Source organism: Benincasa hispida, chromosome 12 (assembly GCF_009727055.1).
Source record: "Benincasa hispida cultivar B227 chromosome 12, ASM972705v1, whole genome shotgun sequence".
Lineage (NCBI taxonomy): Eukaryota > Viridiplantae > Streptophyta > Magnoliopsida > Cucurbitales > Cucurbitaceae > Benincasa > Benincasa hispida.
In genome coordinates this window covers 18,703,610-18,728,089 of record NC_052360.1, presented here as the reverse complement: position 1 = coordinate 18,728,089, position 24,480 = coordinate 18,703,610, and the positions used below count along the sequence as shown (strand labels likewise).

The 24,480-nt window shown below is 31.7% G+C and overlaps 4 protein-coding genes and 1 non-coding gene across 9 annotated transcripts in view; 4 read left to right on the top strand and 1 right to left on the bottom strand.

The window, feature by feature from the left end:
• Nucleotides 1-6,877: 6,877 nt before the first annotated feature.
• Nucleotides 6,878-6,949, top strand: TRNAM-CAU. The gene has a single exon. It is a non-coding gene; the product is annotated as a tRNA-Met (tRNA).
• Nucleotides 6,950-7,243: 294 nt separating this feature from the next.
• On the top strand, nt 7,244-12,232 carry LOC120067148. Of its 4 annotated transcripts, XM_039018599.1 has the most exons (5): nt 7,348-8,122; nt 8,463-8,535; nt 8,713-8,768; nt 8,849-10,350; nt 11,636-12,232. In XM_039018599.1, the coding sequence occupies exons 3-5, from the start codon at nt 8,758-8,760 to the stop codon at nt 12,040-12,042; spliced, it is 1,920 nt and encodes a 639-aa protein (XP_038874527.1). In that variant the 5' UTR covers nt 7,348-8,122; nt 8,463-8,535; nt 8,713-8,757; the 3' UTR covers nt 12,043-12,232. The 4 variants fall into 4 exon arrangements, with proteins under 4 accessions (XP_038874524.1, XP_038874527.1, XP_038874525.1 ...); XM_039018596.1 differs by lacking the exon at nt 7,348-8,122 and adding an exon at nt 7,244-7,329 and having other exon boundaries at nt 8,713-10,350; XM_039018597.1 differs by having other exon boundaries at nt 8,713-10,350.
• A 2,620-nt stretch (nt 12,233-14,852) lies between these two features.
• LOC120067367 lies at nt 14,853-17,536 on the top strand. Its single transcript, XM_039018942.1, has 5 exons — nt 14,853-15,141; nt 15,326-15,378; nt 15,520-15,687; nt 16,092-16,193; nt 17,182-17,536. The coding sequence occupies exons 1-5, from the start codon at nt 14,916-14,918 to the stop codon at nt 17,314-17,316; spliced, it is 684 nt and encodes a 227-aa protein (XP_038874870.1). The 5' UTR covers nt 14,853-14,915; the 3' UTR covers nt 17,317-17,536.
• A 1,157-nt stretch (nt 17,537-18,693) lies between these two features.
• LOC120067366 (hydroxyproline O-galactosyltransferase HPGT1) lies at nt 18,694-23,465 on the bottom strand. Of its 2 annotated transcripts, none has more exons than XM_039018941.1 (12): nt 23,039-23,461; nt 22,886-22,949; nt 21,953-22,002; nt 21,678-21,862; nt 21,300-21,363; nt 21,133-21,205; nt 20,913-21,036; nt 20,149-20,236; nt 20,000-20,050; nt 19,432-19,503; nt 19,232-19,344; nt 18,694-19,138 (listed from the first exon to the last, which is right to left on the bottom strand). In XM_039018941.1, exons 1-12 carry the CDS (start codon nt 23,149-23,151, stop codon nt 19,116-19,118), a joined length of 1,020 nt encoding a protein of 339 aa, XP_038874869.1. In that variant the 5' UTR covers nt 23,152-23,461; the 3' UTR covers nt 18,694-19,115. The 2 variants fall into 2 exon arrangements, 1 of the variants encoding a protein (XP_038874869.1); XR_005478978.1 differs by lacking the exon at nt 18,694-19,138 and adding an exon at nt 19,685-19,744 and having other exon boundaries at nt 19,275-19,344; nt 23,039-23,465.
• An 830-nt stretch (nt 23,466-24,295) lies between these two features.
• LOC120067433 overlaps nt 24,296-24,480 on the top strand; it is a 1,826-nt gene continuing 1,641 nt past the window's right edge. The window contains exon 1 of the mRNA XM_039018994.1: nt 24,296-24,451. Coding sequence (XP_038874922.1) covers nt 24,296-24,451 — 156 coding nt within the window. The remainder of the gene's footprint in view (nt 24,452-24,480) is intronic.

Here is a 24,480-nt window from a genome sequence, read left to right as displayed (position 1 = left end):
ATAAAAAATCCAAATCAATCCAAACCTGATCCAATGATTTGGTTTGGTTCTTTAATATAAAATTGGATATATTGGTTTGTATTTGGAGAAAACCAAAATGTATCGTATCAATCTTTTTATCAGAAAAACCAATCAATACCAAGTCGAACTAATGATATATACCATTGAAAATAAACTCTTTAGGTGTTTTTTTAGTATTTTAATTAATATGGTGCAGTGTATTTGATATTCAGATAAAAGACTAGTTGTTATATAACATATATGTTTTTTTAAAATTATTTTAAAAGGTGGCAAGAAACAAAACAACAAAATGTCAATTTTTTTTAAAAAAAAAAAGAAAGTAAGAAAGAAAGAAATTCACCTAGTTTTAATTTAAAATTAGCAAAAAGGGGCCCTTCAAAAGAAAAAGGAATTAAAAATGAGAAAATGTCAAAAATCGATAACCATGCCGATAATAAAATGATCCAAATAAATTAAATCAATTGGTTTTGTTATTTATTGGACATTGGTTTGGATCCCTTCTTTGTAAAACCTATTGGTTTGGTTTGATTCTTGGTTGACCCAAAATCGACAAAACCGAACCGACTATCACCCTTATCTAATAAGAGTCTATTAATGATAAACATCATTAATAGGTTTTTTTTTAAATTATTTAAAAATATTACTATACACTTAATTATTAGCTCTAAAAATACTATTCATTTTAATCCCTTTCTAAAAATCATGTTGACTTACTCAAACTTGTCAATTTAAACATAGTTATTAGGCATTATAATTTTGATCGAAAGGTAACTTGAAAAAGAAAAAAAGTCAAACTCCCGGATAATTAAACAACACCTCTATCCATGTTTGAGAAAAATATAGAAACAATGAATAAAGGAATTCAATTTGTTTTTTTTATTAAAATTTGCAAAATATATTTCTTTTCTCGTTTAGTTAATGAAGATAAGAGGTGGGAATGATAAATGATATTTTATCACTATGTTTTGTACAAGTTTTTCAACCTTGAAAATGAGAATATCTTATTCCAATGCATTTCTTATTCCCATTGTTTTTCATAATCATCCAAGTGTGTTATCTCTATTTCCAATGTGTTTTCTCTCTCTTACTTTTTATTTTCATTTTGTTCATTTTTTTTCTTTGTTTATATTGGTTAATTTATTTAATTTTTATAAATATGTTTAAATTAAATCTATAATTGACATATATAATCAATTTTATTAATAACAATGCTAATATAATAATTTATTCTATTATTTTAAATTAATATGAAAAACCATAATATTTTTAAAAATATATGAATTAACTATAATTATATTTGCTTAAATCTCTTTTTATTGGTAATATGTATTAACATCATAAATTATTTATTAAAATTATTAATTAGTCTTTAAAAAATTTTAATTAATCGACTAATAATAAAATAAGTTAATTTATTCAACTAAACAATCTTGTACACTTGTACTTCTAGTTTTAATCTATAATTATAATTATTTTTTAAAATTAAAAATATTGTTTGATGATTTTAATCAATTAATTTATATCAAGTTCTTTTATATATATATATATATAAGGTTTATAATTGACATTAAACAATGAGCTAATTAGCTCTTCAATTAACAAAGAGACAAAAAAAAAATTATCAATATTTTTTTAAATAAAATTTGGTAATATTGTGCAATATAAAAATTTTAATCGATGATAAATATATTAAATTGGAGGGTGAGTTGGTAAATTTAGTTAAATTTTAATGGCTTGAAATTGATTTAATAACTTGACGTAATAAAAATAAATTAAAAAACAAAACTTAATTATTAAAATTATTTTTTATTAATTTTATACTTTATAATTGCATAAAAAAGTATAAAACGTTTCTATACATCCTATTCCCAATCCTATACATAACCAAGAACTATATTTGATTTCAAGACATCCTATTTCCATATATTTTTTATTCCTTAATATCTATAAAACCTTAAACCAAATGACCTAATTGAGATAAGAATGAGTGAACATGTTTTCAAAAAGTTAAAAGAACAACCAAATACCAGAAATTAAGAGGCCAATTTATAATATTGTAATTAAAATAATAATTTTTAATTTTTAAATAATCTAAAGTGAGTTTAACTTAATGGTAATTGATATAATCTTGGTTCAATCCTAAAAGAAAGAAAGAAGCATATAGTACTCATTTTAAATAGACATTCTCAAAATTTATGAAAATTATATGCAATTTATAATTTTGTTCCAATTTTTTTTATTTTTAGTTTTTCAAAAACATAAATGAAAGCATCTTTTAGCGTATATAATATATGGATAAAGTAAATTTGTATTTTATTTTAGTAAATAACTACATTAATTACGATCTCAAAGACCAATGATTTCGACCATTACTTGTTGAATTAAAAAATTATTATATTAATTTTTAATAATTTTTAACATTTCATTTTTTTAATATATAATTTCAATCTAATTTTTGAAAGGAAAATAACACATATGTGAGAGAGTTGCAAAAAGCATCTTTTTTTTTTTTTTTTTTCTTTTTCCAGTTCCGTATATGTTTAATTTAGTTTCACGAACAAAATAACTAATTATCCAATAAATTTCTTCCGTGGTAATTTAAAAAATAGAAAAATAAGTGAAAACTATTTACACAAAATAATAAAATTCAATCGATAGAAGCATATTTAAATATATCAGTGTCTATCAATAATAAAAAGTAATAGAAGGCTATGATTGATATTATGTGATAGATGCCGATAGAAGTCCATCAACGTCCATCGATATTCTTTTTGCTATTTTTGCAAATAGTTTGAATTTTTTTATATGTGATAATTTTATCTTTATTTTTCTTTTTTTACTAGATAAAATTAGGGGTATACATGGGTTGAGTTAGGTTGGGTTGAAAGTATTTTTTTGGATCAACTCGAAAATTCGAGTTGGTAGGGTTGGGTTATTGGATTATAATTTATTTTTTTTTTAATTAAAAATATGTAAATTTATATACAACACATGATTAATAACTAAAATCTCATAAAATTCAAATGTTAAATACCAATTATATCTAAGATATTTATTTCAAACTTCAAATAAAGACAAATATCATAACAATTTTAACCTAAAATATGTGATAATAAGAAAACGAAAATGGGACCTTACCAAACAGGACCAAATTGCACTTTAGAGCACCAAACCAATTTAATTAGAATATTACGAAAAATTAAGACAAGGCGAATATAAAATTGTTAAAATATCAATAAATATATTGATAATTGTGGATATGCATAAGAGTGCTTTGGATTAAGTAGCCTAACTCATTGAATAATTATTATTGTTTATCATTTAAAAGAAGAAGAAAGCATTTTTATTTGTATTTTATTTTTTTTCCATTTTTCTTGCAAGATTGAAAAGTTAAAAAAGCACATTGTTTTGGTATTTATTTGTTAAGAAGGAAAAGTATATCTATTAATTCAATAATTTCATGAAGAGTTGAGACTAGGGAATACACGTGAAGAAAAATTATACTAGATTGTGGAAACTATACAAAAATATTTTATACATCTAGATTATCTATTTTGATAACGCATTCTTTTTATTGAATGCTCTTGTCACCTTACATCATTGTTATTTTTAATACAATCCATATGTAAAGTAAAAGATTCAAACTTACGATCTCTTAATTGATGATATGTATTTTATATCTGTTAAATTAGATTAATATTGACTTATAATAACTGTTTAGATCCCTAATGTAAAGAGTAAGAATTTGTTTCTTGACAAAAATTTACCCAACGTTTTTTTAATAAAAAATAAACCCACGATTTTTGAGAAAAAGTTGTTTTATAATTTGCTTTTTTTTTGTTTAATAATAGAAAAACCCCAATAAGATCTATTGTTTGTTTTTTAATTTTTTTTTTAACATTCTTTTAAGAAAGGGCTAGTGGGTTAAAATTTAAAACCTCTTAAAGTATGGTGGTAGTTGTAATTATACTATCAAACTTTTAATTGTAATAATTGGACCCATAAACTTCTACTATGTTAAATTGGACATCGGAACTTACAATAATGGTAGAGACTCGTAAATGATAAAATTGAACCCACAAACTTATAAAATGTTACAATTTATATAATTATGTGATTTTGGAGGTCTAATTTGATGCAATTTTAACACTTCTATAAGTTTTAGAACTAAATTTTTAAAATTGAAAGTTTAGGGGTATAATTATAATTACCATCATACTTTATGAGTGATTTTTTACAATTTACCCTTAAAAATTTACTGGCTAAACTCTATGGTTGTGTCACAATCAATGTATTTCACATGCTTTGAAGAGTGTCTGATGGGTCTTTAAAATTGTCTTATTTATACTTATTTGTACTTATTTGATTCTTAAACTAAAAAAACTAAACTAAAATAAAATCTAATATGTTCTTAAACTTTCGACTTTGTATTAAATAGTCTTTAAAATTTTAATTGTATGTCCAAAGATTTTTGGACCTATTCAACGATTTTTAAAACCTACATATCAATTAAATACAAAATTGAAAATTTGGTAGTTCTATTAAAATTCAAATTTAATTTAAATTTTATGTTTTGTTTGGTAATCATTTAATTTTTTTGTTTTTGTTTTTGAAAATTAAATCCATTTTATCCATTTTTTTTTACAATAGTTTGCATTTTTTTTTAAGTACCATGATTCAATTATTAGCCAAATTTATAAAACAAATACAATTTTTTGAAGGTTACTTTTTTAATTCTCAAAAATTAGTTAGATTTTAGATTTAATTTTAAAAAACAAAAATAAAAAACACAAAATGATTATTATACAGAACCTTACCGAATTCTAAAATTTTTAGAACTTTAGTTTAATAGCCGAAATGATTGAAATGTGGAAAAAAGAGGAGACAAAAGTGTAAAAAGATTGAAATGCTTAGATTTATTTAAAGAAATAGGAATCAAAATGATTGGATGAAAGTTTGGTTTGTTTGGTAAACTAATTATTGCCTTTCAACATATTTTCTGTTAATTAGTCAAAAAAATAAAAAAAATAAAAAAACAACTCCTATTAGTCTATATCCACCGAAATCCTTTCTTCCTTTTTCTAATCCCCTTTTCATTTTTGGTCGTTTCCTTACATTTTGGCCATTTTTTTCTTTTTTAATTTTATTTTGTGAAGTACGAAAATTCGAACCACACCATTTTTAACACACTCGTATATTAATTGAGTTATGTTCATTTTGACAATTGTTATTATTATAAAAACAAACAATAGTATTATTATGGTTTACACCTAATTAGTAGAGTGAACTAAAGCAAGCATTATTCAACTAACAAATAATATGTGTTAGTGACGGATAGTTATTTGGTTCGAATCCCACCAATTTGTATGATACTAAAAATTGGTTGGAGTGAGTCGAATTTTACTTTAAATTAATAATTTCATCAAATTGACATTTTAACTTAGGATGATTATAATAGTTTTTCGTGATATGAATAATATCATATAAAAAAAATCAGAAAATACAGAATCTGGTATATCGAAAAGGATATGAGTCCAACGACTTTACGTTGTCTCTTTAAGACAAATTTATACACTCTAATGCTTGAGTTTCACGACTAATTGTCTCATAGCATAAAATAAATTAACTTTTTTTTTCTTTTTTTTAATAGAAATTACACCCTATCCACAAGTTCAACGAACTAAATTTTGTGGAAATAAACCGAACTTCTACGACTTTATAAAAAGGGAGAAAGTTTTAATTGGAGAAAAGTTCTTCAAAACAATTTGAAGAAAAGACATATGTATAGACATATTCATTCATGAAACAATGTAACTCTACACGAAACATCACTACTATATATTCAAACTATTTTTACCTTTCATAATGCCTTCATCCAAATAATTACGTAGGGATTGATTCAATAACATCAAGTCAATATTGTATAAATAGAAAAAGAAGATTATGCAAAAGTACACAAATCTAACACTCTAATTATTGTTATGCTAACACAAAATTTTTGATGTAAATTAAGTATTAGAGGGTGTTTGGTGAGCATCATAATAGTGCATATTATTATCTTCAACAAAAACTATTAAAATTTTTGCCATGCATTTTTATAATAGACGAAGAAAAAGAATATGCAATATTTTAATTTGCCAACTTCGGGCAGCGAAGGAAGAAGAAATATGAGTCTTAATGTTGAAGCTTGGAGTTGATGTGCAAATTCGAGCACAATCTATCCCCTTAAAGTATTATAACATCAATTTGTTGTATTATAACCTCGGTTAAAATAATCAAAATATAAACATATTCTCACGTATTTTTGTTGAATTAAAAAAATAAATATAAAGTTGAAAAAATAATTATAAGGACACATGTCGAGAATATTATAGTTCAATCTAATTTCAATGATTTATACACAAATTTCGTTAATAGAAAACTCAAACTACAAAAAAATATTAAATCTAGTATAAAACATTTAGATTCAAATCTACTGTTAAATAGAATCAAATGGGTTGTTTAACTTATTTTAAAAGGTGATATTTTTAGTACAGTAATTACGAAGATGGTGATTAATTTTTCGGACTTAAAAAAAATACATGTAGTAGATTTAAAGCTAATTTTATGATATATAATAGTTCAAATTTATTTAATCTATTTATTTAAGTCAAAAGAGTTGAATTTAATGAATATTCTTCTTTTAAGTTCAGTTAAAATCTTAATTAATTCTATGAAAAAAAACTCAATCCATCAATTAAAACCACGAAATTGAAAACAAAACAGAGAGCCTAAAAATCACAATGGAAAGAAAATAATTTTACTATTTATAAATTTGTGTCAATCTTTATTAATAATTGCAAATTGATTTCAACAAATCAGAGTGGCGCAGCGGAAGCGTGGTGGGCCCATAACCCACAGGTCCCAGGATCGAAACCTGGCTCTGATAGAGATAGGCTTCCAATTCTGATATAATTTTTTCCCAATTTTCCACTTCGCCCATACGACGCCGTTTAGATGTCGACATATCGACTCAAATTATCGATATGTCGGATCAGACTGAAGGAACCAGTAATCAATTGGTTGTTGGATCGGACGGCCCGCGATATATCGTATGGAAAATTAAAAAAAGAAATTTTTTGAAAACGAGAAAAAGAAATAAAATTAATTGAACAGAAAAAAAACCCCTAAGAACAGAGCTTTCGAGCTCTCTCAAAATCTCGCGATAAATCGATCATTTTTTTGCTCTACTGCGAACCCTCCGCTCATCTCTCCGTCGAGAACAACAACACCCAAATACCAATCTCTCTCTCTCTCTCTCTCTCTTCTGTAAGTTACCCTTAAATTTCTCGTTAATTTTCCTTCGTTTTCATACCCTCTTTCCCGTTTTTTCTTATCTTACTCTATGCTGCGTTTTTTCAGCTCTATTTTTAGTTCACGAGTTGCGATTTGCTTTTACAATTCAATTTTGCTGCTTCTTTGCCTGTCGAGAGAGAATTGAGGGCAGAGGGTGTTGGGATTTCTCAAATGGGTTGATGGGAATTTGGTTCTACGACTTATTTGTTTACTGGGAAACTGTGGGAGGGAAGTTTGCTTGAGAAAGCAGTCGCTTAGCTCCTTGTGGGTTGTTTGAGACTTTGAGTTAGTGAAAGATTCGTATTGGGAATTTTTTTGTTCGTTTAGGACTTTTTGTTAGTTAAATTTGATGGAAATCTAGCTTCTGCGTGGGAGAGTACAAGTGTAATGTAATGTCTCTGTTCTTTAATGAGGAGTTTAATGGGTTTCTGGCTTGGTTGGCTTCTGAGAAAATTGGTGGAGGGAAATGGGGGTGATTTTAAATGTTTGAAAAAAAATGTAAGAAGGAGGAAAATGAGGGTCCGTTTGAAGAAAAAAGCCTTCTGCAGAGCAGAAGAGAATGTGATATGACACTCTTATTATTAGTTTCAGAGGAGTTGATTTTGCTTTTCAAAGTTTCTCTCTTAAAGACGAATGGTGTGGCTTTAAGTTCATGCTATCACGTAAGTTAGTTTTGAACATTGCCGAGAGAGGCATTTTGGAAGACCCTTTTCTCCCGAGGAGTTTCAATCCATCAAAATGAGGCAGAAAATGATTTTAACATTCAGTCAGTTAACCAATGCAGGGAGTCCTTTACTAATATCAGCTGTAAAATTCTCCAATGAATTTAAATGTTTTTCAAATTAAGCATGTTCTATATCTCTCAAATTCACAAGCAATCAGACATGATACCACATTTGAGGTCCTTGTTTGCTTGTTATATGTTTCTTCCTTGTCCCTTCTTTGGTTGCGGTTTAATTCATCTATCTTCTTTCATGAGCTTTCATGAGACGAACTTACTGTCACATTGTAATCATATCTTTTGTTGTTTCTTAAATCTTATTATCTGGCCTGAGCGTTGACCATTTTCTAATACTAATCGTGAATATTTCATCTTGGCCTCTCAGCTGCTTACTGTCCTTTCGGTTTGATCCTTAGTAGGTCGACTTGCCAGAAGATCAGAACACGTACACATCCTGAGTGAGTTGGAGCTTTTTGGTTCCGCAATGCTTGTTGCCAAACTAGATTCTTGCTTTTTACCCTTATATATACATTCATTTGTTTATTTTTGCCTTTCGTGGATTATATAAGTCTTTGGTTTGTTTGTCCTTGAATGACCAACCAATTCAGCTGCTTGATTTTTGTTACTTTTCTCAGTGGTCCGTGAGAAAGATATTTGTTGGGAATATGCTGAGAAATTAGATGGTAACAAGGTAAAGTGCAAATTTTGTCTTAGAGTTTTGAATGGTGGGATTAGTAGACTGAAGCATCATTTATCTCGACTACCAAGTAGAGGTGTAAATCCATGTAGTAAAGTGAGGGACGACGTTTCTGATAGAGTGAGAGCCATACTAGCAACTAGAGAGGAGATCAAGGAAACATCCAGTGGGAAAAAGCAGAAGCTAGCTGAAGTCAAGACTGTTGAAAATGCACCATCAATGTCAATGTGTAAATCTGTTATTTCGATGGAGGCCCCATCGCCAATTGCCAAAGTTTTTCCAACTGTTACTCCCATGGCTCCTCCATCATTACATAACCATGAAAATGCTGAGAAAAGCATTGCTTTATTCTTTTTTGAGAATAAGCTAGACTTTAGTATAGCTAGATCTTCATCCTATCAGCTAATGATCGATGCAATAGGGAAATGTGGCCCTGGATTTACAGCCCCTTCTGCCGAAACTCTGAAGACTACTTGGTTGGAGAGGATCAAAACTGAAGTGAGCCTTCAGTCGAAGGATATTGAGAAAGAGTGGGCTACCACCGGCTGCACAATCATTGTAGACACATGGACTGACAATAAATCAAGAGCTTTGATCAACTTTTTGGTTTCATCCCCATCCCGGACCTTTTTTCACAAATCCATTGATGCATCTACATATTTCAAGAACACAAAGTGCCTTGCTGATTTATTTGATTCCGTCATTCAAGATTTCGGCCATGAAAATGTAGTGCAGATAATCATGGACAGTGGTTTGAATTATTCAGGTATTGCAAATCATATCCTCCAGACTTATGGAACTATATTTGTGTCTCCCTGTGCTTCACAGTGTCTGAATGCAATTTTGGAGGAATTTTCAAAGGTAGATTGGGTAAACCGATGTATCCTGCAAGCACAAACCATATCAAAATTTCTATATAATAGTTCCTCACTGCTTGACCTGATGCGAAGGTTCACTGGCAGTCAAGAACTCATTCGGACTGGGATATCGAAGCCCGTATCAAGTTTCCTGTCTTTGCAATCTATTCTGAAGCAAAGGTCAAGACTGAAGCATATGTTCAATAGTCCTGAATACACCACGAATCCTTATTCAAATAAACCACAGAGCATTTCTTGTATTGCGATTATAGAAGATAATGATTTCTGGAGGGCAGTGGAAGAATGTGTGGCAATATCAGAGCCTTTCCTAAGAGTCTTGAGAGAAGTGTGCGGGGGTAAACCTGCTGTGGGATGTATATATGAGTTAATGACTAGAGCAAAAGAATCAATAAGAACGTATTATATAATGGATGAGATCAAGTGCAAGACATTTCTGGATATCGTTGACAGGAAGTGGAGGGACCAACTTCATTCCCCGCTTCACGCAGCAGCTGCGTTTTTGAACCCGAGTATTCAGTATAATCCAGAAATAAAGTTCCTTACTTCCATTAAAGAGGATTTCTTTAATGTTTTGGAGAAATTGCTCCCCTTGCCAGAGATGAGACGGGACATTACCAATCAAATATTTACTTTCACAAAGGCAAATGGGATGTTTGGATGCAGTTTAGCAATGGAAGCAAGGGATACAGTTTCACCTTGTAAGTTTTCTATCCATTGTCATTTTAACAAATCTATATAAACAATTTCATTGAAGCCGTGATGATTATAACCCATCATTTCTGCACTTGAATGATGAATATTTTGATGCACTACCATCTGATCTTCGTCGAATATCCTAATATAAACAATTTCATTGAAATAGTGAACCTTGGCATTTCAGACTTGATTGAGAAACTACCCAAAGATTGTGTTAGAATCCTGCATTGTCAAATCTTGGGATAATAAAAAAGGAATTTCCTCTTCTTAGTTTCAAATCCAAATATAACGACACAGCTAAATTTTAATCTTTACTAGAACTAACTAATCATGTTTTCAATATATTTCTCCTGGTTGTCCTAAATACAGTTAACAAGTGTATTTAATGATAGAGCTGCATTTCGTGTTCTGTTTCGGTCTTTTCACCCCACCATTAAATTGGCTAGAATGCATTGGTTTCTTTCGTTTCTTCTTTTAGCTGCTCGATTTTGTCATTTTGGCAGCTCTGAATTAGGAAGGTATGTGTTAATAGTTTTGGGTGTGAATCACACTTTTGGTTTAGAATTGATTTCTATGAAGAGGTTTTAGAACCTGACATGTTAAGGGGTGTTTGGGGCAATGAGTTAGTTATTATAGTTGGGTTATAATAGTTTGTGTTTGTGGCGTTGATTGTTTTAGTTTGTGTTATAATATTATGTGTTTGAAGTGCAAACTATTTAGTTTTAAAAGGAAATAGTAAACATCTAGTAGCAAAGAATAAAAAATTGATGAATATAAAATAGTAAAAACTGTAACAAATAGTAAATATATAGCAAATGGAGTTTTGAAATAGTGTTACTGTAGCTAATTAGGGAATACAAAATAGTATTTGCTGTAGCAAAAGGTGGTTATTATAATCTTAAGATAATTTTTGCCCCAAACATACCCTTAATATTTTGAGGTTTAGGAAATAATTCTAATTGTCGAGGAAATATTTTATGTTTGGTTGACCTAACAAAAAGATGATACGAAAAATTTGGTCAATACTATAGTCTAATTTTAGTTGGCGTGGATGAGCTAATTATTAATCTTAATGCTTTTGCTTCTCCTGATGGCAAACTTAAGCACTGCATACCTAGTTAAGACATATGCTCTCAAACAAGAGGTGGGAGATTTGAATTCTTATAGTAACAAAAATCCTTTGTCATATTATGTGGGACTAACAGCCACGATGCCTTAGTAAGCCCTATTAATGTTAAACATTCATTTGGTTTGCTAGTAGCTCATCATTGATTTGATGTGATGTAGGGCTTTGGTGGGAACAGTTTGGTGACTCTGCGCCCGTGTTACAACGAGTTGCAATACGGATTCTCAGTCAAGTTTGCAGTACTTTCTCCTTCGAGCGGAATTGGAGCATGTTTCAGCAAATTCACTCTGAAAAACGTAATAAAATCGACAAGGAAACATTAAATGACCTTGTCTACATAAACTACAACCTCAGGTTGGCTAGACAGATGAGAACAAAACCCCTGGAATCTGACCCTATCCAGTTCGATGACATCGATATGACTTCGGAGTGGGTAGAGGAGAGTGAAAACCAAAGCCCGACGCAGTGGCTCGACAGATTTGGTTCTTCTTTGGACGGGGGCGACTTGAATACCAGACAGTTCAATGCTGCCATGTTTGGTGCAAGTGACCACATATTTAATCTGTGAGAGCATTTTAACTTGCAACATCAAATTGTTTGTTTGTAATCCTCTCCAGTTCTTAGGCCTTGTATGTATTCTCTGATTAGAGGCTTCATTTTTCCCCCCTCTTCCTTTTGTTGTATTGTAGCATGAAATTGCTCCTTGCTTTTTGTATATAAAATATAAACAAAGCTTAGGCTATGCCTTTGATGGTTTATTCTATTTCTAAGACAGATTACTCAATTGAATGTATACTTAGGCCTCAAATTGTTGGGGTTTTTAATGTGTTGACAATGGAATGAGAAAATAAATCAAGAGCAAGTAGAATGACAAGATATTAGAATCTAGGGAAAAAAAATTTACCTTTTAGTCTCTGAGTTCTCGAGAACATGTTTGTTTCGTCCCAAAAGCTTAATAATGTACCATTTTGATATCCAAAGTTTTTGGAAAAGGTTTAAACGATAATTTGAATTTTGAGAGAGTAGCAAATGTAGTAATCAACCTCGAAATATTAGCAGATATAACATAATGTAAAAAAGATGACAAATATGACAAAATTTAGATAGTCTATTAGCAGATATAACATAATGTAAAAAAAATTACAAATATGACAAAATTTAGATAGTCTATATGTGATAGACCATATCGTTTGTAGGAGTAGAGATGTCCAAAAAAATCTGCGAGTTGGGGTCTCGTATTCGGAATTCCAATACACGAGAAATCGAGGAGAGAGTGAGAATTTTTTTTCCCCATTTACAATTTGGGGTTGGAGACGGGGATTATATCCCCGTCCCCAACCTCGCCCCATGTCCCAGTGCCCACCTTGACTTTTGTATGGTAGACTTTGTTAGGATAATTATGGATGTTTTAATTATTTAAGTTTAAAACCTTATTGCTTTAAATCCTCCTACGTTGTAATATTTAAGGTAGAATATTCTAATGGTTGAATTTTAATTTTTACAAATGATGAGAATTTAACATTTTAATTAGATCTTTTCAAATTGCATGTGTATTATTGTTTTTATTAGCAAAAATGATAATCTTTTATTTAAATGAAACTTGTATAGGAAACGTTTAAGGAATTGTTAAAGAAAATATTCAATTGAAATAAAAAATTGTTAGAAAAAAAAGTGGGAAATTTTCCCCCGTGGGGATGAGGAATGAAATAGGGGGATAGGAACTTCCCCGTCTTGTGAACATCTCTAGGTAGGAGTCTATCAGTGATAGGCCATATCGTCGGTAAGAGTCTATTAGTGATAGAAGTCTATCGCTGATAGACTTTGCTATATTTGCAATTTTTTAAAAATGTTGTTATACACTTGATTATTATCCCTAAAAACGTTATCCATTGCAATTACCCTTTGAGAAGTTAAATATGTACTTGACCCTATTTTTTCTGTAAGCTATAGTAAGGGTATATATCGGTCGGTATCGGTTTGGGGAGAAAACGAGTACCGAAACCAACCAAAAAAATGTGTGAACTTTGACCGATGGTCGGTCAGTTTATGTCTTTTTTTCTCTTTTTTCTTTTTAAGTAATTACAAGCAAAGTCAATGTGTGAATGAAAAAGAAAGATGAATTGCAAGTGTTATTATTAGGTAACCATAATTTACAACTTTTTAAAATTTAAATTAATCTTGTAGTAGGCTTGAAAATTAGGTAATATAAACAAAAAAAAAAATAATATATCAACACTAAAAAGTAGGCTAACAAAGTAAAGGTTTTTAAGGTTGATTTGACATTTGTAATTAAGAAGGTAAAGTAAATTTATTTTTCTCATTTCTTCGATACCATATCAACATTAGAAAATTATTATGTTATAACAGTTAACACAAACTATTGTAAACCTTTTAAACTTATATCTCAAAATTGACAGGCTACAAATATACATTTTAAACTCTTAGGACCAAATAATAAGTTTATTATTGAAATTTTAATTTAATTTAATTTATTTAACTTATTCTAATATTGTTTTATCATAACAATTGTTTAAATTCAAAACTGCATCATATGGACATAATTAAAAATCTTTGGGCAGTCACTAAATTTTGGTGCAACTTAGCATGTAGTTTGAACATTTAAAGTTTGAGATTATATTAGAATAAATAAATTTAGTTTTGTGTCTAACAAATTAGTTAATTTTAAAATGTCTCAAATATGCTATGAACCTATTGTACACTATTTAACGTTTTGTCAAGTATTTTTCTACTTTTAAAATTTAAGATAAGAATTATTATTTATAAAAATACGTTTATGAATATATTAAGAGTGTGTTTGTGATACAAACATTTTCAAGTGTATTTTAATATGCTTTTATAAAAATATTTAAATAAAAATGATTTTTTTGAAAAACATTTTTTCTCAAATCAATCCAAATGGATCCTAAACTTTTTAAAGTTCATACCCTAAATTTGTAATTTTCTTTTCAATTCAACCAGATGTGAGGTTAATAGTGATATATCCATGTTATGCTCTCGTTAAATTAACGCATTAAATTGAATATATATCCTTAGTTTTAAGATTCAAACACATAAATATATATAGCAAGTTTTACTTCTTTTTTTTTTAATACAAAAGGGAGATTGAACCTCAACTTTCTGGAACGGAGGTGATGATAATAGTAAATAACTCAAATTTTACTCAACAAACTTGAAATATTGAAGGATATTTAGTTTTTATTTAATGTAATTATGCATTTTAAAATCTTAAATTCGTAATTTAAATTAAAAAAAAAACATGAAATCAATCTTCAAAATAAAATCTTAGAAGAGATATTTGATGGAAAATGAAATCCAAAATTTGAAAACATAAAAATTGGGAACGAATATAACATTAGGCATTAACTTTAATACCTTCATTTGTCCACCGTCTTTCCTTTGAGCTTTTTCCTCTGTTCTCCAATGGCATACGATTACAGAAACAAACCCGGCCACTACGATGCTCATCCACCGATGTACGGCCCGACTGCTTCTTCTTCCCCATCTCCCTCTCCCCATCCCATGTATTCACAGTCAATGTACCCCAGGATCGGTCAACAAGCTCCTTCAACGACCACTCCGGTGGCCCGTCTCTCTTCCCATCATCATTCTTCTTCTCCATCTCCATCTCCATCTCCTTCTTCCTCTTGTAAATTCATTGTCTTTCGTCTCATGTTATAATGGGTTTTTGACGAATCGCTTATTTTCTTAGTTTATGTGAATTTTAGAAATAGTTTTAGGGTTTTCTTGGATTGTTTGATTTTCATATGAAATTGATGGAATTTTGTGGTTTTTGTTTTAATTGACTTCGATTGGTTGATTTGATTGTACAGCAGGATTGGGCATCAGGGTTACCATTAAACCGGAATATCGAATTACTCCTCCGGTGAGTTTTGATTTTGTTGCTCCAGATTGTGAATTCTGTTATGAATGTGAATTGGATCTTGATATCGGTGACTTTCTGGTTCTTTTGTTTGGTAATGAAAATGGTTGCTTTGGGTTTTAATGGCTTGACGTTTTCTTATAGCCTCAATTATCTCCACAAATTGGAGATATTCCTCGGAGCAATTTCCAATTTGATTTTGAGTTTGAGAAAAAGGTTTTAGCTGAAGCAGAGAAAGAAACTCCGAATTGGAATCGGTTTGGCCTGGAACATCTTCCTTCTAAACCAGTGGAGTCCACAACATCTTCAATGGTAACTTTTTCTTTTAATTTATATGCTATTTTTTTTTTCTTCAGTAGTGAGCTTCTTAACTAGGATTTTGTCTAGGAAAGATTCTCTCTCTGGAAACATATTTTTAACTTTTTATCTGTAGTAGGTTAATTCCTTATCCTAGAACATCATTAATCACATGTATACCTTAGTAATTTATTTTTTATGATTTGCAAACGAAATGTCTTTATTTCTTGTTATTTATTTTCATTCATTCATTTTGTGTTGATTGTCTCTTTTAAAAAAATAATAAATAAATAAAACCTCCTTGATTCTGTTTGATTGCCTTTCCCCCCCCCCCCTAAAAATGGTATTATATTGTATGTCTCACTGTCTGTGTTCCACAATCTACATTTGTTGTCATGAGTATACATGTTTCCTAGTAGGCTTCAATTGGAGATCCAGTTGTGAGCAAGTATGTTGCATCTGGCTTGAGTCGGGAAGCTGTTTCATTTGCAGTTGCTAATTATGGAGACAATCCAACCAAGGTAATTATGAATGATTGGTGTAGTGACATCCTAGGGAAATGGGATATGATCTTATTGTAATGTATTGCATTTATGGCCCGGTGGTCGTAAGGGCCAATGTAAATAATAAAGTACTTAAAGGAGGGGTTGAGATTAACTATGGTGGCCTATATCTTATGAGTTTCCTTGGCATCTAAAATCTAAATATAGAGTAGATAGTAGTCCCATGAGAATACTTGAGGTGTGAACAAGCTGACTTGGACACACATAAATGGTCCATTTATACAAAATGGTGAAGTGATCCCCTTGAAAGAAATGGTGCCTTTTAGTTTCCTAAAAACTAAAAGAAAGAAAGAGAGCATGCCTTTTGGAATGCAGACACAGTGGTGTATGGTTTTGGTTGTGTTAGTCAGTGATGTAAGGTATTATCTCTGATTAGTTAGTGGAAGGCCAAGTATAATCGGTGATAAGTTGGAGGAAGGTCACGTATTATCTCTATAAGTCGGAGGAAGGTCAGGATGAAGATAAGTTATCATTGTCATATAGACGTTAAGTTACCACACCCTTTAGCCCTGGGACACGTGCTATAACGGCCAGAATGAAGATATGTATACTTGATATGATTCATCACATATTAGATAACGCTTGTGAACAGCTTGCAGGATTATCTCTACTTCTCACTCTACTATAATTAAGTTGCTTGCTTGTGATGCACAGATGGGGGATCTATTCACAGCTTTTTGATTTATCCTATCATTTACGCTATTTGATTCAATTCTACTTCACTTTTTAAGAGGTTAAAATGTAGTATTGTCCTCTGAAGTCTTTTTTTGTTTCTTAGTCCCGTCACTAAAGCTCAAAACATCCTATTTTATTCCAAGTTTTAATAACTTTCAGTCTTAGTCCCTCTAATTCCATCTTGTAGAGTACATCATTCTACGATATCCTTCACGACTGTTGTTTGTTTTTTTGTTTTGGCTTTGCTGACCGTCTCTGAGTAATTTTGTAGGTTCAAGAATTTGTAAAAGGCTACACACTCCTACGAGAAATGGGATTTTCTTCCGTTAAGGTGGTCGAGGCATTACTCATGTATGACAATGACACTGATAAGGCTGTAGCTCATTTTCTTGGCGGTACGTCTTAATTAGGAATTATGGAAATGATTGTGTCAAGAATTCTGTTGTACTCCAACTATGACATCTTTGTATATGTAATATGACACTAGAGGCCTCTTGGGATTGTAAATGTGATGAAGAATATAGGCATTTATAATGTATTGTATTCATTTACCTGATGGTGTTTCACCGATACTTGCAGACTCTCACAATGGCAGGTAATGATGATTACGTCTTATATTTCGTGTTCGTCTTTGGATTGAATTCTGTTGTAGAATTCAGTGATAGGTTGATTTCAAGTTCAAGGTCTTGATAATTATTTGGTTTTTGAAACTCGTGTTGTTTCACTTAATTTTTCAAGAATCAAATGAGATCTTAATGAATGTACTTCTCTATTTGTATTTTGGTCGCAAATGATCTGCGTGGTATACCAAGTTACCACCTTTTCAGTAGAGATTATGTATGAAATTTTGTCTTTGCAGCAAACTTCTAAAGGTCACCTTCTTTTGCTAGATCTTTGAAGCAGCTTTCAAACTTCGTATAGGCAATAAATTCTGTTTAGAAGAATTGCACATATGCAAAGAAACTCAAATAGAATAAAAGTGGCTAATCATCTGTTTTTAGTCAAGTAAAGAGAGGAATTTGATTGGTTTTGACCATATCCAAAGAAGCCAGGAGTTACCTTATGAAGCTCGAGAAGATGAAGAGCGAAATACATTAGTGGTGATTATAGTGGTTTCTTAGAGGTGTCCAAAATAAGTCAAACTTTAGATAATTTCTTACTTGATTGATGTCCCAAAATACGTCAATATTGAATATAATCGAGTTGGGTTGTTGATGTTATTTTTGGTGACTTGTTCTCTTTGTCCCATTAGTTGAGCTTTATTGAATTTTTTTTAAAAAAAAATTTAAATCTCTAACTTCTGTTGAGAGTATATGGTTTAACCAATTAAATTATGTTCAAATTTTGATTCTAATTATTTGTGATATGAATCTATTGCAACCTCACTATTACATGTTATGCTTTCCCTTTCCACTATGTTTTGTTTTCCATATGAATTTAAGGATACATTTGATAACCATGTCCATGTGATTTTTAAAAATTAAGTTCTTTGTTTTTTTTTTTGTTTTTTTTTTGTTTTTTTTGTTTTTTTTGTGCTTAGTAAAAAATGATAGAAAAGCACAGTTAAAAAAGAATTAAGAAAACAAACATAATTTTTAAGAATAAAACAATTAAATGGTGTTATCAAAGCTAACAATTTTGGTAGTCTATAAATTAATACTATATATTACAAGAACGTTTTAGACATTATCATGTCAACTTCTAATTAGTTCCCCAACTTCCATGACGTTCTGAAACTTTTGGTTTTTGTTAATATGACAGGCAAATGAAAACAGTACGAGTCTTACCCTTTATGAGAGTTATCCTTGATAATAGGTGCTTAATAAAACTGTGCCTTTAAATCTACATTTCTCAAAGGTCCAACTCGCCTGAAAGAATTAACATACATTCCGATGTGCTAAATGAACAACAAAATCACATTTAAGAACGTCAGTAAGATGAAGTGAAGTCCAAAGAATGAAGAAAATTATATTTTCCCTTCAACTATTAATCTTTCTGTGTAGCAAGCACGTCTTACAAACTGTTGAGCCTCTGGCTAGTCTCTCCAGAACTCGGAGTTAGCGTAAGAAACCGAAAGCAGCATGGGAAGAGCTATTGCCTTTCGTCTAGCCACACACAAGGACATCAAAAAGATATAAATTAGTTCTGTGTTCTCTTCAGGCTGGTATTTCCCTTTTTCCCATCGAGGATCTTCAAGCAAACCAATCAGACACCTGCGCAGATGGCTCCTACAAAGGGAGGGAAAAGAAAACTGTTAATGTTGAAATTTTGGGTTTGAAATTTCCGATTCTGATGTGTCTATTAGAGACGGGAAGACAAACCTGCAGACCAAGAAGAGCAGCAAAACTTGCCCTCGTCAATGTACGTGACATCAAGCCCGATGAACCAGGCACCAGTTGTGACATCGTCATGAGCGTAAGAACGGAGAAGAGATCTGCAGATTTGATAAACCCAATGTAAGCATTCGTGTTGAGCCATGTAAAATGCAGACAAGGCAATAGATGAAAATAGAATTACTTGCCTGTTTATTGAGATAAACTTGGCCAGGGCTTTAGATATGACATACATTTCGCCAGAAGCATGTCGGAAGTATCTGTTTATGTTTGCAAAAGACAAAAATAAGCATATGAAACAGTCACAAAGAAGTATATATAACTTTCAAAATGTGAAGCTGAAAAGATAGTTCACAAATCCAGGTAGGATCAAGTCAAGGTGTGGTTCAAAATGCTTTTAAAATGTGTGCTTTTAGCAAAAGTGTCCTTTTACTGAATTACCCGATGAACAATAAGGTTTGATTCTACAACTTTGGAGTAGTGTTTTTCCACAAGTACTTTCTACAAAAAAAAAAAAAAAAAAAAAAAAAAGGGTTTTAAATTGACTTTCTCTAGAGTATTGTTATATTTCTCCAAAGGCCAAAATATGATAAACATAATAATATTGAGTGGAATGAGTCCTTGACCATCGCAAAAGTGGAAGAACAAAACAGAGTCTTAGCATGTTCGGCAATGGAAAGAAATTAGCAGGACGAATTAGTAACATGCTAACATTATTGTTAGTAACAAGGCATACACACATGCAATATAACTCACGTTTTTTTATCACCAAATTTCCACCAGTCTGGTTCATACCATTTATGGCTCCTGAAAAGGTCGAAATGGAAAACGATGAGAGATTTAGTTTCATGGTCAAATGTCCACTACCTACGTTAAATGTATGTCCTGATTTACACCATACTCACGGTTCTGAGAATACTTCACCAGATTTCATGCACCCAACATAAACACGTGGTTTGTCCAAGTAAGAAGCAAGTGTGCTCCCTAGGGCATCTGTACAAAGCAAAAATTATTTACAGAAATGATTAGCGAATGTATACATTTTCACTCACAAGTGCCATAAGCACAAAACGGGAAGAAGTTGAGAATAGCTTCACTTCAATGGCAAAATTAACGTTGAAGGTATCGCAATAATGTGTTCCATAAGAAAAAGCACAAGATACAATTTTTCTTTAGAAAAAATGGGCCATGAAAAATAAGGCCAAACCCAAATAAAAGAAACCTGAGAAAAGAAAAATTACTAGAGAATCCTTGTTAGTGATTGGATAACTACAAAGACTCGAAACAAGGTATTGACATGGGCACTAAACTTCAAACTTCACAAGACTTCTCTACCCCCTTAAAATTTTCTTTTCATTTCTAACCCAATGTTCCAAAGAAAAGCAAGAGACAGTCTCCTCAAGAATCCTCCCTGACTTCAAATAGATGATGCAGAACACCTTTCATTATGGTGCGACAGTCTCAACTAAAGTTGAATTGCATTAACTATCTCACTTTCAATAGAAAGAGACATATATAGCACTGACATATCAAGAAAAAAGACTGTTTTAGTATGAAGCATGAAGTTTTATTGACATACTAATTTGTTTCTTACTTTCTCAGAGAGGATTTTTACATGCAAAGCAAAATGCATCGAGGGATAACTATTCATCGCAATAGTTGTACTAACCAATATTTATATAAACATCATCATTGACTTTGGCATAAAATTCGGCATCCCATTTATCAACAGCATAAGCAAAAAAAAGCTTGGCCTTCTTTGAAAGCTCCTCAGGCGCCTCCACATGTTCATTCTGTAATGGAGTAGGCTATAATCAATCAACTAAATTTTACTCAGGTAACAAGGATCGTGCATCATTCTATCGTCTATAACAATTAAGAAAACATACATGTATAATGAAATCATTATATTGTCTATTTTCATCGTCTATGGCCCTGTCTAAACTGTCCCCACGGTTTGGACTGCAAGAAATTACATAAACTAGATGTTAAGGAAGACTTTCAAATGAAAATCAGAATATTGGACATAAAGTTAATAAACGAACAGAAATAAAACCTTCTTCCAATGACAAATCTAGCAATTATGCCCTTCTGGCTCTCCATTTTTCTCAAAGAAGCACCTGCAAATCAAGCTTTTAGATCTAAACATTTAACATTAAAAAAGGATTGTAATATACATAAACACAAACTATATTCACAAAATGTAGCACTAAGAAAGGAGGGAAGACATTTGTTTCCTGCCATGAGAAAGTACAACGGTGAATTGCAGTGTCACAAAAAGCAATCCTTTTTACCCTCATCACGAACACTTCAACCTGAATTATTCATTCTTAACCCTGATTTTTCTTTTGTTATTCTATGAGGCATACAGAACCTCAATCCTAGAAATTGGGTATGTGATTAACTTTGACCTCGGGGAAGACTAACGCATTACCAGTTCCCATCCATGCTTTACGAATTGCATCTCTGTTGTTTTTGCGGCCAAATCCGGTGATGACTCCAATTACAACCAAAGGGATCTTTGTTTCATTAGTCTCTCTTGAATGCTTCACCATAAATCCCTCCTGCCTAGCAGCAGCCAAGTCCATCTCAAGCGCCAACAATTTCTTCTGTTGTTCCCTATAAAGAAGTATAAATAATACAAGAGATTGGAGCCGTATACTTAAAACTAGATAGTTTCAATCCAACACAAATATAAATAAGTACTACCTGCAGGCTATGATTTTTAACGTATCATCCACTGAAATGGCCGATTGTCCCTGTACAGGTACCATGGATCAATTTGAATAATCCAGAGAAGACAGAAGTGAACAAGTGGATATGAAATCAACACAAATTGCAATGCAACTGTATCTGCAGCTAACAGAATGGGTGTAAAATAACAAATTCAAAGCCAAGAACTGATAGGCACTATTGCATTTTTTGGCTAGCCATAACCTCATTGGTCATTGCAAATTACATGCAAATATGCTCCATTTAAATCATCCTATGCTATCTCATAGTGATAATTCAACATCAACAACCAAATTTTGGTCGATTTAAATTTCCATCCAGTATAAGGTTCCAGGTATCCACACCCATACCTTTGTAAAGGAAAACAAACAAACAAACAAACAAAAACGACAGCAGTCAATCTTACTTAGTTACTTGAACAAGATCTATTCTACAAGTTGCCCAATTGTGTCCTCCAGTTCTAAAAAAACAACAGCAGTCTGTACTTATTTGACAATTACCAAATAAACTGTAACAAGATGCCAGTTATATAAAATATTATAAATCAACAAACCCATACTGAGTTTCTCCATGCATGGATGTCCCTTTAAGAGAGGGAATATCTTGAAGTAAAAAAAACACGTAATGTATTATATTTCAAGGACCTCCCGGAAGTTATCAACCACCGTTTCTTTCCTATGCATACTACAATGTTGTTGAAGTGCATTTACATCAATTCAATTTTGAAAAAAGGGGGGAAAAAACATCCAATCAATGTACTAATTGAACCGCTGGTCGGAAAATAGTAGCAGAAACTCAGCTTAAGCTTAGTACGAGTATAATAAGAAATGCAGCTGCTAAATTGTCGCTTACAAATAATGTTTTAACTAAAAAAATTCCAGAAATAAGTAAGCAAAGCAGGTTACCCACCTGACCCGTTAGCCTATCCAGCTCCTTAATCAAGTAAACCCTGTTCTCCGCATCCTGCCATAACCTGCAAATCATCCAGAATTGAAAATGATCCATAACCAAACACCGAGGGAAGAAGAAATAGAGGAAAAGAGGGAATCAAAGAGACCGAACCGGCCAGCGACGTAGATTGAAGCGAAGGTAGCGAACATGGAGAGTAAAAGGGTGGGAATTCGGGATCGAATAGGCATGCCCGAAAGTCGAGCATTCGATCCCTTACTTCGCATCTTCTCAGCAAGTAATAGGCTTCGTCTTCAACCTTCAAAAACCAAAGCGGATCAAACCTGATGCATTTAACAGATCTTGGAGACGATCAAATCGAATCCGAAACTTGGTTCGGAATTGAAATTGATCTGCAGAAACAATTGGATATTGGAAGGGGGAGCTGAGAAGTGAAGAAGAGTGGATGAGAAGTTTGAGAAGATTGATTTGGCGGTTGGTGGAAAAAGTTCAGTCCATTTCAGCGATGGAGATGAACAGATCGAAATTATACATTCAAAAATCTCATAATCAAATCAAATTTGGTATGTGACAAAACATCTTCACTTCCATTCGCTCGAGGTTTTGAATGATCCAATTTTTTTTTGTTCAAAATGTCAAGTGACCTATTTTTAAAAAATAATGTTAATGACTCTCTGCTGACATCATCGTCATACCAAATTACATAAATTGCTCTTACTTCTTCGTCTTCTTACCTTTTTACTGAGAACTCACCAAAACTAAAAACTCTTCATTTAAAATTTTCAAGGCTAACGGCTTCGTATCGCTCATAAACTAAAACACTCTTTAGAATCCATCATTTCGGCCTGCAAACGATACTACTGCCGCTGACAAATCGAATCTAATCGGTAAATCTTTCAATATGTGTCTGAAAATATCTTACATTGATCGGTAATGGGACTTTGTGGGTTGTTCTGGGTTTAGAAATACACTAATATGGTTTTTTTTGTTTGTTTTTTGGTTTTCGATGTGTTATGTGGTTGAAGACGAGTAGAAAGAGATTGTGAGCGAGATAAGTGAGAGTGACACCGGAGAGAGCGAATGTGAGCGAGATAAGTGAACCTATGGTTTTTTTGTTTGTTTTTCTGGTTTTCGATGTGTTATGTGGTTAAAGACGAGTAAAAAGAGAGAATGTGAGCGAGATAAGTGAGAGCAACACTGGAGAGAGTGACACCAGAGAGAGCAATACTGGAGATAGTGATACCGGAGAGAGCGATACTGGAGATAGCGATACCAGAGAGAGGGACACCAGTGAAAGCGAGTCTAGCGATAGGGAATCTAGTGAGATTTAAATAGAATGTTGTTTTACAATTTTTTTTTTCTGAAGGAGTTTACTGATTGAATCTTTATTTCATGCAGGAGTGATTTAAGATGGCAACACATTTCAGAATACCCGAAGCCGACCGATTTCTCAGTCAAGTAACCAGCTTGGCTCACATTGCTAATGCAAACAAGATTGTGAAAGAGAAGCTTACGCCAAGGCAGTTGGACATGTTCAAGAGAACAGTTTTTGGACGATTTGGAAAGGTTGTCACTTTTTCAAAGGATGACTTTTT

Bases quoted from the DNA above. Each gene is read 5' to 3' on its own strand.
- LOC120067148 (XM_039018596.1), top strand. The intron at 10,351-11,635 runs GTAAGTTTTCTA...GATGTGATGTAG, and splicing joins AAGGGATACAGTTTCACCTT to GGCTTTGGTGGGAACAGTTT.
- LOC120067367 (XM_039018942.1), top strand. From the start codon at position 14,916: ATGGCATACGATTACAGAAACAAACCCGGCCACTACGATGCTCATCCA. The intron at 15,379-15,519 runs GTGAGTTTTGAT...GTTTTCTTATAG, and splicing joins AATATCGAATTACTCCTCCG to CCTCAATTATCTCCACAAAT. The intron at 16,194-17,181 runs GTAATTATGAAT...GTAATTTTGTAG, and splicing joins ATGGAGACAATCCAACCAAG to GTTCAAGAATTTGTAAAAGG.
- LOC120067366 (XM_039018941.1), bottom strand. From the start codon at position 23,151: ATGCGAAGTAAGGGATCGAATGCTCGACTTTCGGGCATGCCTATTCGA. The intron at 22,003-22,885 runs GTGGGTAACCTG...GTACCTGTACAG, and splicing joins TGGATAGGCTAACGGGTCAG to GGACAATCGGCCATTTCAGT. The intron at 21,037-21,132 runs GTATGTTTTCTT...ACTCCATTACAG, and splicing joins ATAATGATTTCATTATACAT to AATGAACATGTGGAGGCGCC.